Source organism: Dreissena polymorpha, chromosome 10 (genome assembly GCF_020536995.1).
Source record: "Dreissena polymorpha isolate Duluth1 chromosome 10, UMN_Dpol_1.0, whole genome shotgun sequence".
Taxonomy (NCBI): domain Eukaryota; kingdom Metazoa; phylum Mollusca; class Bivalvia; order Myida; family Dreissenidae; genus Dreissena; species Dreissena polymorpha.
Genome location: NC_068364.1, coordinates 38,753,223 through 38,772,487, shown reverse-complemented (window position 1 = coordinate 38,772,487; position 19,265 = coordinate 38,753,223). Strand labels below are relative to the sequence as shown.

At 34.9% G+C, this 19,265-nt stretch overlaps 1 protein-coding gene across 4 annotated transcripts in view; it reads left to right on the top strand.

Moving 5' to 3' along the window:
• Nucleotides 1-19,265, top strand: part of LOC127848498 (dynein axonemal heavy chain 7-like) — a 281,861-nt gene that overhangs the window by 113,293 nt on the left and 149,303 nt on the right. For 2 of the 4 annotated variants that reach the window (XM_052380993.1, XM_052380992.1), the window contains 8 exons: nucleotides 2,916-3,077; nucleotides 3,689-3,874; nucleotides 4,682-4,819; nucleotides 11,160-11,390; nucleotides 13,209-13,361; nucleotides 14,629-14,806; nucleotides 16,185-16,288; nucleotides 17,014-18,717. In XM_052380993.1, coding sequence (XP_052236953.1) covers nucleotides 2,916-3,077; nucleotides 3,689-3,874; nucleotides 4,682-4,819; nucleotides 11,160-11,390; nucleotides 13,209-13,361; nucleotides 14,629-14,806; nucleotides 16,185-16,288; nucleotides 17,014-17,220 — 1,359 coding nt within the window. In that variant the 3' untranslated portion in view covers nucleotides 17,221-18,717. Of the gene's footprint in view, nucleotides 1-2,915; nucleotides 3,078-3,688; nucleotides 3,875-4,681; nucleotides 4,820-5,828; nucleotides 5,841-11,159; nucleotides 11,391-13,208; nucleotides 13,362-14,628; nucleotides 14,807-16,184; nucleotides 16,289-17,013; nucleotides 18,718-19,265 lie in introns of those variants that run through there. The other 2 variants (XM_052380991.1, XM_052380990.1) reach the window with 2 other exon arrangements.

The following is a 19,265-nucleotide window of genomic DNA, read 5'->3' as shown; positions in this document are numbered from 1 at the left end:
ACATTTATTGTTATTTCACTTATTGACCTTGGGAAAATTCTCTTAAGTTCTGACGAACCATTTTTTTTACCATGTTTTTTATACGCCCGTATAAAATACGGGACGTATTATGTGAAACCCCTTGGCGGGCGGCGGGCGGCGGGCGGCGGGCGGAAGGCATCACTTTGTCCGGACTCTAATTCAAATTGTATTCATCCGATCTTCACCAAACTTGGTCAGCAGTTGCATCTAGTTGATATCTAGGCCAAGTTCGAATATGGGTCATGCCGGGTCAAAAACTAGGTCATAGGGTCAATAAGTGCATTTTCAAAGGGGCCACTTTGTCCGGACTCTATTTCAAATTGTATTCATCCGATCTTCACCAAACTTGGTCAGCAGTTGCATCTAGTTGATATCTAGGCCAAGTTCGAATATGGGTCATGCCGGGTCAAAAACTAGGTCATAGGGTCAATAAGTGCATTTTCAAAGGGGCCACTTTGTCCGGACTCTATTTCAAATTGTATTCATCCGATCTTCACCAAACTTGGTCAGCAGTTGCATCTAGTTGATATATAGGCCAAGTTCGAATATGGGTCATGCCGGGTCAAAAACTAGGTCATAGGGTCAATTAGTGCATTTTCAACGGCGCCACTTTGTCCGGACTCTAATTCAAATTGTATTCATCCGATCTTCACCAAATTTGGTCAGAAGTTGTGTCTAGATGATATGTAGGTCAAGTTCAAATATGGGTCATGCCGTGTCAAAAACTAGGTCACGAGGTTACTTAGTGCATTTCAAGCATTTAGCATGGTGTCCGCTCTCTAATTGAAGTAGTTTTCATCTGATCTTCACCTAATTTGGTCAGAAGTTGTGTCTAGATGATATGTAGGTCAAGTTCGAACATGGGTCATGCCGGGTCAAAAACGAGGTCACATAGTGCATTTCAAGCATTAAGCATGTTGTCCGCTCTTTAATTGAAGTAGTTTTCATCTGATCTTCACCAAATTTAGTCAGATGTTACATCTAAGTGATATCTAGGTCAAGTTCAAATATGGGTCATGCCGGGTCAATAACTAGGTCTTGAGGACACTTTCAAGCATTGAGCATGGTGTCCAAAACCTTCGAACGGGCGTATCTTGTGACAGTTTGGCACTCTTGTTTTATGAATAACATTCTTCTTTTATTCTCTACCCTCCAAAAATTGTGCAGAAATTGCATCTTGAATTATCCAATCAGAAAAAGAAAATCTGATCATATGATTTTTTTCTGAAAAATTGGCGCCACACTGAATGATGTCAGCTATAAATAGCTTTGGGGAAAACACAATTGTAAGATTTAAAAATATAAACACAACATTGGTGACTTTGGCTTCAAAGCCAAACAGTTTCAAGTAGAATACTCTTTCTTCAGTTTGAATATTTATCAGTGGGAAAAATATATTTATCATAACTTTATTTTTAAAATGAAACTTAACAAAAAAGTAGTCTTTTTCCCAGTATCTTTTTCCTGCGACTTAAGAAATTGCACCTGTTTGGTATATCACTTAAACTCTTATGAAAACAGTGCGTTTAAAGTCTTTCACAAACATTTTAGAAGAAAAAAGGGAAACTTCAAGTATGGAGAAAACAAACGGTACTTTGGTTTTGTGCACAATGCTGTTGTGTATGAAACATATATCTATATATGAGTCACATTTTGAGAAAACTGGGCATAATGCATGTGCGTAAAGTGTTGTCCCAGATTAGCCTGTGCAGTCCACACAGGCTAATCCAGGACGACACTTTCTGCTTTTATGACATTTTTCGTTTAAATGAAGTCTCTTCTTAGCAAAAATCCAATTTAGGTGGAAAGTGTCGTCCCTGATTAGCCACTGCACAGACTAATCTCGGACAACACTTTACTCACATGCATTTTGCCCAGTTTTCTCAGAACCCGACTCATATAAAAAAAGTATTGTGCAGTCTGAGTGCAATATAATGCATCCATGGGGATACATAGATGTACCTTCTGTTAATTGATTATGCTTATGTATGTCTACTTTCACCTAATGTCGTGTTAACCCTTTCCCCATCAGGAGAAAAGTGAAAATGGCTTTTGCAACCAGCATAAAATCAGAACAGCCTGCGAGTAACTCGCAGTCTGTTCAGGTTTTATGCTGTTTGCTGCTCACCAGTAAAAGGGTTGGAAATGATGCCTTTAAACTTGAATTTATTAAAAAAGGTCTTTAATTCAATTAACTTTCTAAGGGACTACAAATGCGTGAAAATACGTATCTATTGGTAAAGGGTTCAGTGAGTGAACACCCTGATAGACCCCTTAGTGTCACGCACAGCTTTTAGTGGCATATTGATATGCATGCATTGTATTCAATTAAGTTATGTTGTATTTCTTCGTTAGGTATTCCATGAACAATTGTTTTCCAGTTGTACCTCTTTTCATTTTGTCATATAAAACATACTTTGATTTAGTACTTTATGAATATATATATAACTTCACTTGTTAAACATTAAAGAAATATTTTGTTATGTTTGTTTTATTTTAACAAACTTACACTCAAAATAATACTCTGATCCTAGACAATTTTATTAAATTTGTAAACAAAATGTCACTGAGGCAGTTATGAATACCGTATATTGGAATGTCTACTGCGTGAATCAACATAATTAGTTTAAAACCTCCCCAACATTTTATGTCTATTCTAATAAAAATTGTGTCAATTCTTTGCCATGTATAATAATTGCATTGTGTAAATTCTTTGCCACATATAATAATTGCATTGTTTCCATTTCGCCACTTATTATAATTGCATTGTATAAATTCTTCCCCATGTATAATAATTGCATTGTGTCAATCATTTGCCACATATAATAATTGCATTGTGTCAATTCTTCCCAACATATGGTAATCACATTGTGTCAATTCTTCCCCACGTGCAGTCAGCCTGGAAGAAGCTGCTGTTCGGCCTCTGTTTCTTCCACGGGATCATCCAGGAGCGCAGGAAGTTTGGGCCCCTCGGTTGGAACATCCCGTACGAGTTCAATGAGACTGACCTTCGTATCAGTGTGCGACAGTTGAACATGTTCCTCAACGACTATGACGTACGTGCTTTTTTCTCCCCCTATATATTTCAACAGGGATGTGATTTCTACTTTTAATGTCAAACTTATTTTACAAATAGTCATCAACTTTACTGGATTTATATACCAATAGAGAGTCTAATGGAATCCTGTATAGGGAAGAAGGACTTTTTCCTCCCCTGAGGTGGTTCTAAAATTACACCCCTGCTTTAAGAATATAATTCAATTTGTTATTTGTAAATTAACAATTGTGTTTGGGTTCAAGTGCATAGAAATTTAACCGTTATGATGTTTTACCGAATTGTTTAATTGTTTGATATAATTGCACCACTATGAACAGTTGTTTATCTGTAAATATAAAATGTAATTTCATTAAAGTGAAAATTATTAAGCCCTTCCACACACAAGGTCACTGTGGCATAGTAAATATGGTGTTTGCCTAGCCACTTGGAAGTCATGGGCTCGCTCCCAACTGTGGGAGCCCTCTTGAGATCTCCCCCAAATACATTAAGTACTGGTTCTACCCAGTAAACTGACTCAAGAATGATTAGATAAGCCTCTGGCTTTCGATGCAATTGATCTAAAATAAAAATAGGTTTAAACTAAATTCTGATTCACGTGCACGTTTTCAGGATGTCCAATATGACGCCATTCGCTACCTCACTGGCGAGTGTAACTACGGTGGTCGTGTGACAGACGATCGTGACCGACGCACGCTGCACAGCATCCTCAACAAGTTCTACTGCAAGGGCATCATCGCTGATGACAAGTACTACTTCGACAACTCCGAGCTGTACTTTGCACCGCCAGACGGCGAGGTAAGTATTTTTTTAAGTATTTCTTTCGAGCCAACTTTTAAACCTGTTAATGTCCGATATTGTTTTTGTCTTTGTGTTTTCACTTTTTTGCGCATTGACAAATTCATATGTATCAGATTCTGCTAAATTCTCTCCATTATTTTCAATGATTAATCTAGTAAACGATTCGATAGAGATTCCAAAACCCGTTTAGACGCCATTTTGTTTTAACGCTCCGGTTGCCAATTACTTAACGTCAACGTGTGCCGACGATCCGCCATTACTGGACAACAAGTGCGAGATAACCGGAAGTTTGAAAAAAGAAACGATTTTGGCACAGTGTGCCGATGACCGGTTATCAGCACACTTGCTCAATACCGGGGTTTGTAACGAGTTATTTACGAAAAAACGACCAATTTTGTTACTAAATATAGTAACATATGCATTAATACCAGTTTTTTCAGAACAAGGCTCATTTAATACCTGTATACTGTTAAACCATTATTATTCGTCAGGCGTTAATTTTCTTCTATTTCGTCAGTGGACAGAGTGACGAATTAAAGATCCTAACAAATAATTATGGCCAATGTTTAAACACAATTAAGACTGAATTACTGTAGGCATGAGAATCGGATATGGGCTGACACATTTTGTTTTGAAAATCAGACATTTAAGTGCTGACGAAATAGTCTTTTTTTTTATGACAAAATTCCGTGCTGACAAAAATAAATGGTTTCACAGTACCCAATAATTGATTATGCAGAGATGGGATTTTGCAATGGGAAAACAAAGTGAGGTAAAAGAACACTGTCCCTTTCACATTTTCAGTACGAGACGTACGTCGAGTACATCAAGAGTCTGCCCCACAATGCCAAGCCGGGAATCTTCGGCATGCACGACAACGCCGACATCACTAAGGACCAGGCTGAGACCCGTATACTCTTTGAAAACATCCTTCTCACGCAGGTATGGCGAGGTTTCTCACTTTTTCGAGTTCAAATTATATAATGGCCGTATAATTTGTTTGTTTTTTTACTGATTGCTCTCTGTTGCTGGTAAGAGAAAGAAAAGTTGTTGTTTAAGAATCTTTTTTTATTTCATCGCTAACCAATATCCAATATGACAGTTGAATAACCTAGATGAGCTAAAAAAAGCTGAGTATTTTTTGCTTATTGAATGTAAATATAGGGCTTGAAAATAATTTTGTTTAAACTATACAAAGTTATTTGGTCAGAAAAGAGATAAGTATTTTCTGCATATTAGATATAGAGAAAGTGTTTGCAAATATTAATTTGTTTAATATTTGGTCAGAAAAATGAAATAATGTTTCTATGAATTTATGTTTTGCATTTTGTTGTTAAATTGTACAGTTATAAATGCTGTGCTTGATAGAAACAGAGCACACTTTGCAATTAGATGCAGCTATTTTCAAACTTGGTTAGTGAGGCTTTTTTCACGAAATAAATTGTTAGAGTATTTTGTTTTGGGTGGTGTTAAGGCCAAAATTGATCACAGGTTGACCCATATAAGTTATATTGTGCAGTGAACTTCTGGTGAACATGTCAAAAAATATATATCTATATAGTAAATGTTATGAATGTCTGTGTAAATATAACAATATCAATAACATAAACTATTATTGTGTGATGTAATCATTTGAGATTCTTTGTTTTGTAAGGTTTATTTGTCTTTTTGTAATTTGTGAAATTACTTTATCATTCAAACATGTATTAAAATATATAAACAATATTTTTAATTTAAGTTATGCAACATTATAAATCAGAGAAAATGATAGTTCAAAACAGTTTTGAAATAAAATCATGATAATTGATAAATTTGCTTGAATTTTGGTTAATCACATTTACATTTAATCAAATATTTTGGTAGATCACATTTGCATGTGATTGAATATGTCTGTTTATCACATTCTTGTGTGATTGAATATGTAAGTAAATCACATTTCCTATGATTATAGTCCCAAGGAGAGGTCAGTTGAATCGTTGTTAACAGTACCGCATTGTTTTCACATGTTCATTCGGAGAAGTTAATTATTCACTGACTGTTATAAAAGTTATTGTTGACAATTATGTTGTTTATTTGGTTATTTTCATTTTTTTCTTGACATTTTAAATGTGAAATTATTTTATATAAAGGAACTGAACTTTGGATGGCCTAATCGTAATCATAGACAAATCTGCAAAATTGACTACATGCAATTTTGAACATTTACTTTTCTTGTAGAATAAAGCCATTTAAATGTACCAAAATTTTTTTAGATCTAAATGAATAGCACGATTTTGCGAAGTCTTTGTCCATTCAACATCCTAGGAAAAAAGATGTCATATTTTTTAGTGTGGTTCACTACTGGTATGCTCAAGTAAAGTGATGTAATTTACGTTGAATCTTAATGAAACGCACAGTTTGACCGTATATTACCCTGTCCTTTACAGGTGATGATGGTTTTTACCAGATATTTTGCCATTTAGGTATTAATAAATGTTAAAAATGTTATGACCATCTTAATTTCAGTGCCTTTTAATATATTAGTTATAATGCAATACTTAAAACATGCAATTAATGACAAAATGATTGGAAACAATTATGCCAAAGTGCTTAACCCTTTCCCACTCAGAAGCAAAGTGAAAATGGCTATATGCAAACAGAATAAAACCAGAACAGCCTACGAGTAACTCGCAGCCTGTTTGGGTTTTATGCTGTTTGCTGCTCATCAGTATCTAGGGGTTGGATATGAACCCTTTAAAACTTGAATCTAGAAAGAAAGGTCTTTAATTAAAAATAACTTTCTAAGGGACAACCAATGTGTCAAAATATGTCTCTTATAATATCAGTGGTAAAGGGTTTATTCTTTTAATTTGTATGTCTTGAAATGTTCCTTAACATAATTACTTATCATACATGTATATACATATATAATGTATCTGTTCTTTTCATCCCATGGTATTACCATTATTCGGCTTGTCTTCATGTATACGTTGTCATTGGTAACGAAACATGCACATTTGTTACACAATCTTAAAATCTTCATTTTCTTTCACGTATGGTTTGGTTGACAGAAACGGGTAAGATTTCTTCCATAGAAATCCTCTCGATCTTAGAAATGTACATAGCATGTATTCTCTCTCGTATGTTAGCTTCGAAATAATTATTACTTAGCATTTGAATGTCTCTGTAAGCTATATTTGAATGTCTCTGTAAGCTCTATAATGGATACAATACACTGATTTTTAATCTTCATAGTTAAAAAAAAATCCTAAAGAAGATGTATATTTTGCTTTGATTTATATTTCAAAGTTTTTATTCCAATTATGTCAAGAGTATTTGTAAATGTAGGGCATTTTTTTCAGGGCTTCTTGCAATAAATGACCAGTTGTTAAATATTAGTGATTTAATATTCATTATTATTACATTAAGCATTACGGATGAATGAAAGAAAGCAATAATCATAATAAAAATAAAGATAATAATAATAATGTTTTAATAATAAAAATATTGCAGTCATTCTAATTTGTAAACTAGTATTTAAACATGGTATCAGTATAATATACTTAATTTTTTCAGTGCTGGAACCAAATTTTGAAGGTCTTTGCAAACAGTTTGGATCCAGATGAGACTCCACAGAATGTGGCGTCTCATCAGGATCCAAACTGTTTGCTATTCTGATAGTATTCTTTGTAAACATTCAAAGAAAATGCTAATTTTGGAAATTCAGCAGACAACATTTTAGCAGACGACAAATTTCCCAGCATGCAAAGGGTTAATATCAGTGTATTGTAGTGCGACTTTATTTTGCATGGTTATGGGCTTGATATATTATCATGCATAGACCTTGTTACACAGATTTCTATAGAATAATACATGTATAAATTCTGGCTAGGATATATATATGTAACTCTAGCTACTGTTCCTGAAAAAATGTAGTTCTAGCTTAAGCTGTATTTTTGTATCCTACTATTTCTGTAAAAACCATAGCCGTATATATAAATTCTGGCATAGATAGTCAATGCCCCAGCTTCTTTTCCTGTAAAAACCATAGTCGTGTATAAATATATAAATTCTGGCTTAGATATTCAAGCCCCAGCTCCTTTTCCTGTAAAAACCATAATCGTATAATTATATATAAATTCTGGCTTAGATATACAATGCCCCGGCTTCTTTTCCTGTCAAAAACATAGTCTTATGTGTATAAATTCTGGCTTAGATATACAATTTCATAGCTGCTATTCCTCCTAAACGTTATACTGGCTAAGATATTTAACCCCTTAGCTAGCAATTATTCCTGTAAAAAAGTCAATCTCTCTCTTGCTGAAATCAATCTGAATTTATTTCCATAAGTCATTATTATGGACTCATAAAGGTAGGCTCTATAGGGATAAAAAAATGGCAAGATAAGAAAACTGATAGTCCAGAATTGAATTGCATTAATATTGTGTAACAGACCTGCGGAAATTAGTATCTTTTATGACAGAATTTCTCAGTTGTTTTAAAACTATATTGAGCCCTTTTTTAAGACTATTTCATAAAATGAAAGCTTTTCAATTTCCTTTCAAATTTCCTATGATATTTTCTCAAGAGTAAGTCTTTGGGTACGATTTTCCAATTTTCGCATGTCAATCAGTTTTGAATCTAAATTTTCTCACTGGATCTGTGTCAGTAAAGAAACACTGGGTCTGTGTCAGTAAAGAAACGCAGCCAAACTTAAAGATAAACATTTTAAGAACAGGTCACACTCAATTGTTGAAGTGAAAACAAAATGTTAAGCAGAAAGAATGTGTCAGGGTAAAATAATATTTTATTTTTATTTGATTTCCAAGATTAACTGATCTATACATGATTGGTCATCTGTTATTATCCCCCGCCATAGGCAGAGGGATATTGTTTTGGCGTTGTCCGTCCGTCCTTCCTTCCGTCCGTCTTTCCATCCGTCCGGAGTTATATCTTGGAAGTGCTTTGGCGGATTTCATTGAAACTTGGTATGAGTATATATATGGATAAAAGGATGATGCACGCTAAATGGCATTGTACACCATCTGTTAATAACGGAGTTATGGCCCTTTGTATCTTGAAAAAATGCTTTTTTGAGTGTCAAATATAACACTTATTGTGTCCAGAAGCAAATTGGCGGGGGATATCAATTCAATGAATTTGCTTGTTGAAACTGGTATTACATAACAAATACAAATATATATAATCTTGCTTTTGACAATTTATTAAGTACCAGTAGATAATTATTACAATTGGAAAACCAAACATATTGCTAGTATACAAGTATGTACTTTGTACTGATTGCTTAAGTTACCTTTAGTTCAGAAACATATGTCTATTTCTTTGTTATTATGCTACTCTATTTTACAGTTTTTTTAGAAAGTCCTTTTAAGAAATAATTATTACTACATTTGTATTGCAATGTTATCAATACTTCAAAATGAATAGTTTTTCTTTCGAAATTTGTAATTGGTTAACATTATCATTTCTTTAGAGTATAGAATTTCAAATGAAGAATATGGTAACTTGAATGTCGAGAAAATGTTGATGTGTTGTAAAGGAACACTGTTCCCAAATCATCACAATCTAGGTATTTTTGACCGTTTTATACCCTTTATTTCTTTTATGAATTTTTTAAATGCCGCTTACTTTCCAGCCTTATCAGCAAGAAAGTGATTAGCATCTATTTCGTATTCAAATTCGCTTTATATCTCGACTTTACTTGCCGCAAATTTTTTAAGTGGAGCTGTAATAAGGTCACTCCGCTAAGAAATTTCACAGCGAGTAAAGTCGAGAAATAGAGCTAATACTTTTAGGAAATAAACACACATGACTTTCTTGCTATTATGGCTGGAAAGTGAGCGGCACTTTAAAAATTCATTAAAGTGATAAAGGGTATAAAACGGTAAAAACTACCTGTCTCAGCAAGGACAGAGCCATCATGTTTGTCATGTGATTACCCTCTCGGATAAATTAACCTGAAAACTTTACCACTATTAGCACTTTGTGCACACAAAGGTCATAGATTATTGCACTAATTTGTTTGGGGTTACATAGAATGAAATGCTACACACTTAAAATTTATTTCATCGGATTCACTTTATTCTATCAGATTTTTGCACATTAGACATGTTGGCTGTTTAAAGGGAATGCATGTCATTGTTTTTTGGTTAAACAGATAGGTTTTGTAATCATGAGATGTGTCAAAAAAAAATCAGCGTTTTATTTTAATATAAAACTTTCTTTATTTAATATGTTAATACAATTATTGTCCTGCTTATTGCTTTTCACAAAGCTTGCTTCAATCATTATTCCAGTTTCAAGTACTTTTTACTGAAAATCAAATATTGAAACTTCTTACTATGCTTTACTTGCATACCAATTAGTTTTATTCGTATCTTCAATTATAAATTAATGCTGATAAATGAATTTCTTTTATATAATGCATTATTTAAATGAAGTTTATTCTTTTTTTTTTTTGCTACATTTACTTATGCTTTCAAATAATTGCTATATAACAATTGCCTCTCAGCTCAATGCAAATGTATTTATGTTTCAGTGTGAAAGTTGTTATTACTGTTTACATATTGTACTAACCTTGACATAAATACTTTGCAAAAAAACTATGCTTATGTTGATTTTCAGAATTTTTGTATACACAATCATGAATGATTTTAAATTTCTTTACGTCTCATCATGACGAAAGAAAGAACATGTGTATTATATGAACTGTGCTCTGTGAAAAGGGGGTTTAACCCTTTCAGTGCGGGAACCGAATTTTGAAGGCCTTTGCAAACAGTTTTGATCCAGATGAGACGCCATAGAACGGGGCGTCTCATCAGGATCCAAACTGTTTGCTTTTCTGATAATATTCTTTGAAAAAAATCGAAAAAAATGCTAATTTTAGAAATTCAGCAGACGACATTTTAGCAGACGACAAATTTCCCAGCATGCAAAGGGTTAATGCATGAGCCAAGTGTGTTGTTCCTGTGCAGTCTGCACAGGTTAATCAGGGACATCACTGTCCGCTTTAATGATATTTTTCGTTGAAGAGAAATCTCTTCTTAACAAAAGCCAGTTTAAGTGGAAAGTGTCGTGGAGGCTAATCTGGGACGACACTTTAAGCACATGCATTTAACCCCCTTTTCACAGAGCAGGTCCCATATATCAATATTTATCATATTCCTAGATGTCTATGACCAAATTGACTGATGCAAATCTAAATAGTGGTGTTATTTCGGTAAATACGGTAAGCACAAGTTGAAAATAATGGTAACACCCACTACTTTCTGCCCACCTCCAGGCTAGAGCTTCGTCAGGTGGCGGCCGCTCAACAGACGACATTGTGGACGAAGTGGCAGCAGACATTATCAGCAAACTGCCACCGAACTTTGACACCGACGCAGCGCTGCGCCGATACCCGACCTCGTACAAGCAGAGCATGAACACGGTGCTCGTGCAGGAAATGGGGCGTTTTAACCGGCTGTTGTCGGTCATCCGGAGCAGTCTGGTTAACATCCGGAAGGCAATTAAGGTATGAAGTCAGGCTTTTTACTACTGTGTCCAACACAAAATGTAGCTGTTTTCACAAATTTGTTCAATAGTTTTTAGCTCTACTGGCCGAAGGCCTGAAGAGCTTATGCCATGGCATGGTTTCCGTCGTCCGTGCATGCGTTAGACTTTTTCTTGTTTTCTATGACCATTTGGTCATACCTGAAGGTCTCGAGAACACTGCCACAGTAGATCTAATAAATTCAAGACTACAAACCCATGTTTATCTTTTTCTCCAGGTATCTATGTAAAGAGTCTATACCAAGTTTTACTTTTCTCTAGGTGTCCATGTGAAGGGTCTATACCAAGTTGTACTATTCTATGTGTCAATGTGAAGAGTCTTTACCAAGTTGTACTTCTCTCCAGGTGTCTATGTGAAGGATCTATACCAAGTTTACTTTTCTCCAGGTGTCTATGTGAAGGGTCTTTACCAAGTTTTGTTTTTCTCCAGGTGTCTATGTAAAGAGTCAATACCAAGTTTTACTTTTCTCTAGGTGTCCATGTGAAGGGTCTATACCAAGTTTTACTTTTCTCACAAATTTGTTCAATAGTTTTAAGCTCTACTGGCCGAAGGCCTGAAGAGCTTATGCCATGGCGTGGTTTCCGTCGTCCGTGCATGCGTTAGACTTTTTCTTGTTTACGCGATAAAGTCCACAGTTTTCATTTCGATTCTTTTCAAACTTGTTCAGTGTCTTTATATTAATGAGGACTTGAACCCTATCGACAATGAGTTACATCAGAGTAAAAAGTCCAAAATTATCTCCCCTTGAATTTGAGAAAATTGTGAAATAAGGCTTGTTTACTCAATAAAGTCCAAAGTTTTCATCCAATCATTTCCCAACTTGCACAGTCTCTTTATCTGAATGATGAGTCAAACCCTATTGAAAATGAGCAATATCGGAGTTACATGTCCAGAATTATCTCCCCTTGAATTTGAGAAAAAAATGAAAATTCAGTTTTTTTTATGTGATAAAGTCCATAATTTTCATCCAATTCTTGGGAAACTTTCACAGTGTCTTTGTATCAATGAGGACTCAAACCCCCTTTTTAAAAATAGCAATATCGAAGCAAAAAGTCCAGAATGACTTCCCTTTGAATATGAGACAATTTTGAAATCCCCCTTGTTTACGCAATTCATTCCACAGTTTTCAACCAATTATTTCCAAATTTGCACAGTATCTTTATATCAATGAGGACTTGAACCCTATTGAATATGAGCAGTATCGGAGAAATAAGTACACAATAATCTCCCCTTGAATTTGAGAAAATTCTCCTTGTTTGCACGATTAAGTACACAGTTTCCATCTTATTCTTTCCAAACTTGCACAGTGTTTATAGCAGTAGAGCGATTCAGGCCCTCATGTGCCTCGTGTTTCTATTCCTTATCAAAGAAACAATTATATTACTTTATATTTAAAGTTATAATTTAAAAAAAGTCAAATAATTATTTAGCTAATTGAAACCTTGTGAGATAAAATTTGTATAAAAACCATAGGCATGTATGGTATTTATTTTATAAATGTGACAAATTTTAGAATACAATATCCCTGTTGCAGCTAAGTACTTGTTCTCAAAAAGATTATGCACACACAAATCAGAGGCAACACTTTCAGTTGTTGTTTTTTTTGTTTAAAGGAAGTTTCTTATAAATTAACGTCTATACAAGGCTAAAAGTGTTGTGCCCAATTAGCCTGTGCCGACTGCACAGGCTAATCTGGGACAACACTTTACACACATGCCTTAAGTCCCATTTTCCCAGATCATGTTTAATATGAATGGATCGCATGAACCACAATTTCAGGGTCTGGTAGTGATGTCGGCTGACCTTGAGAATGTGACCTTGAGCATCCTGAAGGGCAAGCCCCCCGTGATGTGGATGAAGCGATCATACCCTTCTCTGAAGCCCCTCGGCTCCTACGTCACTGACTTCCTGGCTAGACTGGCCTTCCTTCAGGTGAACGGGAACAGCTTTCAGTATTTTAGTTGATAGAATTACTTTAAAATCATTATTATTTGTGAGACATCAATTATGGTTGATTTTACAGGTTGACCTATCTATGCATTTTACACCAAGTCATCGGAAAACGAGAGATGAAAATTCATCTTTGTTTTTCAAAATCTGACATCCACTTATTTACATATCCACATAATTTTTTTTTTTTTTTTTTTTAAATCATGCTGATGATTGTAAATGATTGTACAGTATGTCGCTTTCTTGTATTGCCTGCCAACAGTTGAAACTTTAAAAAATTTGCGAGTCCATTGAGTTATGAGTGTTTAACCCTTTCCCACTCGGAGCCAAAGAGGACATGACTATGTGCAAACTGAGTAACTTGCAGTCTGTTCAGGTTTTATGCTGTTTGCTCTCATCAGTATCTAAGGGTTGGCAATGAAGCCTTTAAAACTTGAATCTAGTAAGAGAGGTCTTAATTTAACTTCGTAAGGGTCAGGGACATCAGATGCGTAAAAATACGTATCTAAGTGTTAAAGGGTTAAAGTCAAAGATATTTCTTTCTTCAGGTGATATTGCTGATTTCAATATGACTGTTATTTGTGCAAAATATTCAACATTAACCTGGGATGAACTAGTACTTTATACCATAAGACTAATATAGTTTTGTCTAAATGAGAATCTAAAGATTTATTGAAATGCAGACACTGTTTTTATAAAATCACTTCAATCAATAATCTTGACAATTATAACTCATTTAAAGTGTGATCAAATATATATATTTGAATGTTAAATGCAGGCTCAATCAAGATCGGTGGAGCCTTCTCACTGATTGAGTGTTCTGTAAAAGACCATTGCATGTGGGTTTGTTGATAGTTTCCAAACCTGGTGTGATAACGTGTAGCCTATCAATCAACTGGTAGTTCAGCGTAATCACAAAATTATGTCCTGTTAGACCCAATATTGCATGTTGTTTTATAAATGGTTTCTAGGACAGTGGTCAAATGGTAGGATGGTAGGAGTCCCGCGCAGACCAATGGATTTTTCTGAGCAAAAAGTTCATCCAACACTTGCTCCTCTCCATCCTGGTGTATAAATGGGAACCTGCGAGAGAAATAAACAAGTCAGTGCCATGGCTGCATACTGGGCCGAGTGTTAACAGATGACTTATATCCAAGTGATCAGGGTGTTACTGTGAAAGTCGGCTGAAGATGTCATCTTGTTATCAATATAAGAACATAAACCGATCTTTTGCTTTTTTACCTTTTAGGACTGGTTTGATAATGGGGCTCCCACAGTATTCTGGATTTCCGGCTTCTACTTCACTCAGGCTTTCCTGACTGGCGCTCAGCAGAACTACGCCCGTAAATACACCATACCCATCGACTTGCTCGCCTTTGACTATGAGATCCTGGCGGATAAAGAGTACACAACGCCTCCTGATGATGGTGGGTAGCATTTTTTTAATAATTGGGCCATGATCTGTGAAAAGGAGGTTTAATTCATGTGCACAAAGTGTTGTCCCAGATGAGCCTGTGCAGTCTACATAGGCTAATCAAGGGCAACACTTTCTGCTTTTATGATATTTTTTTGTTTAAAGAAATCCTCTTATTAGCAAAAATCAAGTTTAAGCAGAAAGTGTTGTCCCAGATTAGCCTGTGTGGACTGCACTTGCTAATCTGGGACAACACTTTACACACATGCATTAAACCCCCTTTTCACAGAGCGCAGCTAAATTTTATATGATTTGTCTGTTGTTATCCAATTTGATTCAGTCTAAATTTCATAAAAAGCTCAAGGCTTATTGAGAGCCTCTCAAGTCTGTTTCCCTGATGGAACAATAAGTTTCAAGGATGCAGTGTTGTAACAGATGTGGTGTAGTGACCGGAAGGTCACGGGTTGGATCCCCACTGTGGGGGCGTTCTTTAGATCTCCTCCAAAGACACCAAGTACTGGTTCTTGGCCCAGGAAATGGACTCCAGAGCTTTGAAATAAGTAGCAATTCTTCTAATGCAATCGTGCTAAAATAAATAAGTTTAAACTAAAATAACCATTTGGTCATACCTGAAGGTCTCGAGAACACTGCCACAGTAGATCTAATAAATTCAAGACTACAAACCCATGTTTATCTTTTTCTCCAGGTATCTATGTAAAGAGTCTATACCAAGTTTTACTTTTCTCTAGGTGTCCATGTGAAGGGTCTATACCAAGTTGTACTATTCTATGTGTCAATGTGAAGAGTCTATACCAAGTTGTACTTCTCTCCAGGTGTCTATGTGAAGGATCTATACCAAGTTTACTTTTTTCCTGGTGTCTATGTGAAGGGTCTATAGCAAGTTTTGCTTTTCTCCAGGTGTCTATGTAAAGAGTCTATACCAAGTTTTACTTTTCTCTAGGTGTCCATGTGAAGGGTCTATACCAAGTTTTACTTTTCTCCAGGTGTCTATGTGAAGGGTCTTTACCAAGTTTTGTTTTTCTCCAGGTGTCTATGTAAAGAGTCAATACCAAGTTTTACTTTTCTCTATGTGTCCATGTGAAGGGTCTATACCAAGTTTTACTTTTCTCCAGGTGTGTATGTAAAGAGTCTATACCAAGTTTTACTTTTCTCTAGGTGTCTAGGTAAAGAGTCTATACCAAGTTGTACTATTCTCTAGGTGTCAATGTGAAGAGTCTATACCAAGTTTTACTTCTCTCCAGGTGTCTTTGTGAAGGGTCTGTACCAAGTTTTACTTTTTTCCTGGTGTCTATGTGAAGGGTCTATACCAAGTTTTGCTTTTCTCCAGGTGTCTATGTGAAGGGTCTATACCAAGTTTTACTTATCTCTAGGTGTCTATGTGAAGGGTCTATTTCTGGAGGGAGCTCGCTGGGACAGGAAGACCCACCTCCTTGGAGAGTCTCTGCCAAAGATACTCTTCGATCCAGTACCCGTGGTAAGATAACCCTTTACCACTCAGACAATCATTTTGACGCGTTTGTTATCCTTTAAAAAATCTCATTAAATTAAACACCTTTCATACTCTTTAAGTTTTAAAGTTTCATTTCCAATCAGAAGATACTGATTAGCGGCCAACTACAAAAAACTTGAACAGACTCCATGTTGCAAAGCATGCTGTTCTGGTTTCATGCTGGTTGCATATATTCATTTTCACTTTGCTTTTGACCGTAAAAGAAAGGGATAACCTGCATTTCAGTGTGAACTAAGACACGGCTGTGGTATCCTCAAAACTCTGAACCGCAAAATTAACCTTTTTTATAAAATAAGATGTGAGCCCTTTATTCTCAAAATTTGTAAGGAAAATGATTACCTTGTAACATTGGTTTTAAGAGAACTTTTTAAAATTTAATTTTTATCATACACCTGCAAAATAATTCTGAGAGGAGGTACTTTAGGAGTCATTCTGTCTGTCAGTTTTTTGGCCAGTCAGTCAGTACCTACACATTCCAAAAGACTTTGAAGTGACAACTGCAATATTTCTAAAGCAATTTTATTCATCATTTGCATTGTAGATGTGCAAAACAAATGATTCGCACATTCTTTTGTTATTTATCACTAACGCATCTAACAGTGTAAGGGTATTATTCACATGAATTTGGTAACAAATTCAAAAGTCTCGAGTCAAAACAGTCAAAACCCAGAAAAAAACATTCATTTCAGATCTGGGTGAAGCCTTGCAAGCGTGCAGATCTGGTTGAGGAAGGCGTCTATCACATACCCGTGTACAAGACGAGCGAGCGTCGCGGTGTGCTGTCAACCACTGGCCACTCCACCAACTACGTGATCGGGATGCTCATCCCGACGGACAAGCCCGAAGACCACTGGGTCCAGCGGGGAGTGGCCATGCTCTGCCAGCTCGACAACTAAACGGGCCCGAGCTCGATCTTAGTTGTCGTCCGCTGGTAGACCATTGAATTTAAGTAAAAGCAGAGGTGTGATTTTTCAATGACAAATCAATTTAACAAATAGTTATTAACTTTTATTGATTTATATACAAACGAAGAGTTTAATTTAATCCTATAAGGGGAGTAGGGCATTTTTCTCCCATGAAATGGTTCTTAAATCACACCCCTGAAAAAATAGACAAACAATTTGGCCACTTGTTAATTGTAAAAATTGCGCTGCTTTGGTCCTGTTCTTTGGGTATGAAATTTGGCAATGTTCAAATAACTTTATTTTCTTTTCAAATTTGTTTTACATATCCATGAATGGGGCACCCAGTTGGTATTCGTGATTCTGTCCATAATATACACTAGATCTATATTGTGATCTTGTTGGTGGATTGACCAATGCTTTGTTTTTGCAACTTATACTTGCATCACTATTTTAACCTATTTATTTGTACTTGTTTTGACACAGACTTTTATATTATAAGTGCATTTATGTGATTTAATAAACAATGGACTTTAGTGTAGCGTGTTTTTTTTTTGCAGTTGTGTTTTTTTCTGAACATTTCTTTGATCAAAATGTGTAATGTTTGAAATGTATTTTAAGTTTGTTAAATATTTTGAACTATTGTTTACAAAGTCCGTCCTTTATTATTATTATAGTTACTATTTATTAAACTTTGAGTTATAAAATAAATAATTAATGATATTTCACTAAAGATGGTGTTGAATGTTAGTCGGCAATAACTTGTGACGAAATCTTTCCTAAAAGGAATTGTTTAAGCGCTTGATGTATGTCTTTAAATATTTAAAGAAAAACAGGACACTATTTTAAAAATTTATATTTTTATGTAATTATTTGTGCTTCACATTATGATTGTTGTACCTATAGTTGATATGTCTGTGATAATTGTGTATACATTCCAATTGTGGAGACTGTTATACACTACAGTTGTGTATTTGTATCCGTGTGCTTAACAATAATCATAACTTTAAGAGGCGTAAACCAATTATAATAATGTTGTTTATACATTAGCATCACAATATTTTTTATCTGAAATAAAACCTCACTAGCAATTGACTTAAACAATAAGGCGATCTGAAATGATGTTTTATGACAAACAATTTAAAAAAAAAACAATTATTAACACAACAAGACAATATTGTCATAGATGTTGATTTAACCTGTGATAGTTACATTTCAACTGCTGATGTTTTGTCGTTACTTGTTTTTTCTAAGGTTTTCCTTCTGTTTTGTTGTACTTATCAGATGAGCAGGAATGTCAATATAGCCAAATTTTATGAGAAAAACTGCATACAAATAGACAATATTTTAGATAATTTAGAACAATGTTTTTTACACACAATTAAACAACTGCTGATATTGGTATGCATGTACTTTAGTCTTTTGTTGATGACTTGTAAAAAAAAAGTTAATCATTTGTCTTTAATTTCTTAAATAAATTGTCTGGTGGAAGTGTTTGTATTTGTATTACAACACACAGAGAATGCGGTAACAATGAATGTTAGCACATGTATCTGGGTCATTTTCCAGCAACTGCTTACTTGCAAAGGGTTTATATTGAGGGACTTGTTTACAGTTTTGCAAACTGACAATTTTTGAAAAAAGGTCCTTTTTAAAACAGAATGTATAAATAACATTCAAACACACAAAATAACACTCCTAAGTAAATTTGAAAAAAAAATACATATTTGTTTTTTGATAATCATCATTCATAGACTGTAAACATTATAAAGCATACGAAAACTTTTCATCAATATTTTAGCAAAAATGTGTATTGCTGTGCTGTCATTTGTTTAATAACATAGATTTAAAAGCATGCTTCTAGAGGTCCCAGGGCTGGCATGTTTGTTTTATTTTATCTTGTTCTCTTTTCTAATTATCATTTAAAACAATTGCAAGTATACAGTTTTGTTAGTAAATTAATTTAATGATATTTTTATTGCCCCAAGTCTGTACTGGGGGACATATTGTCTTTGCCCCGTCTGTTTGTTTGTTGGTTT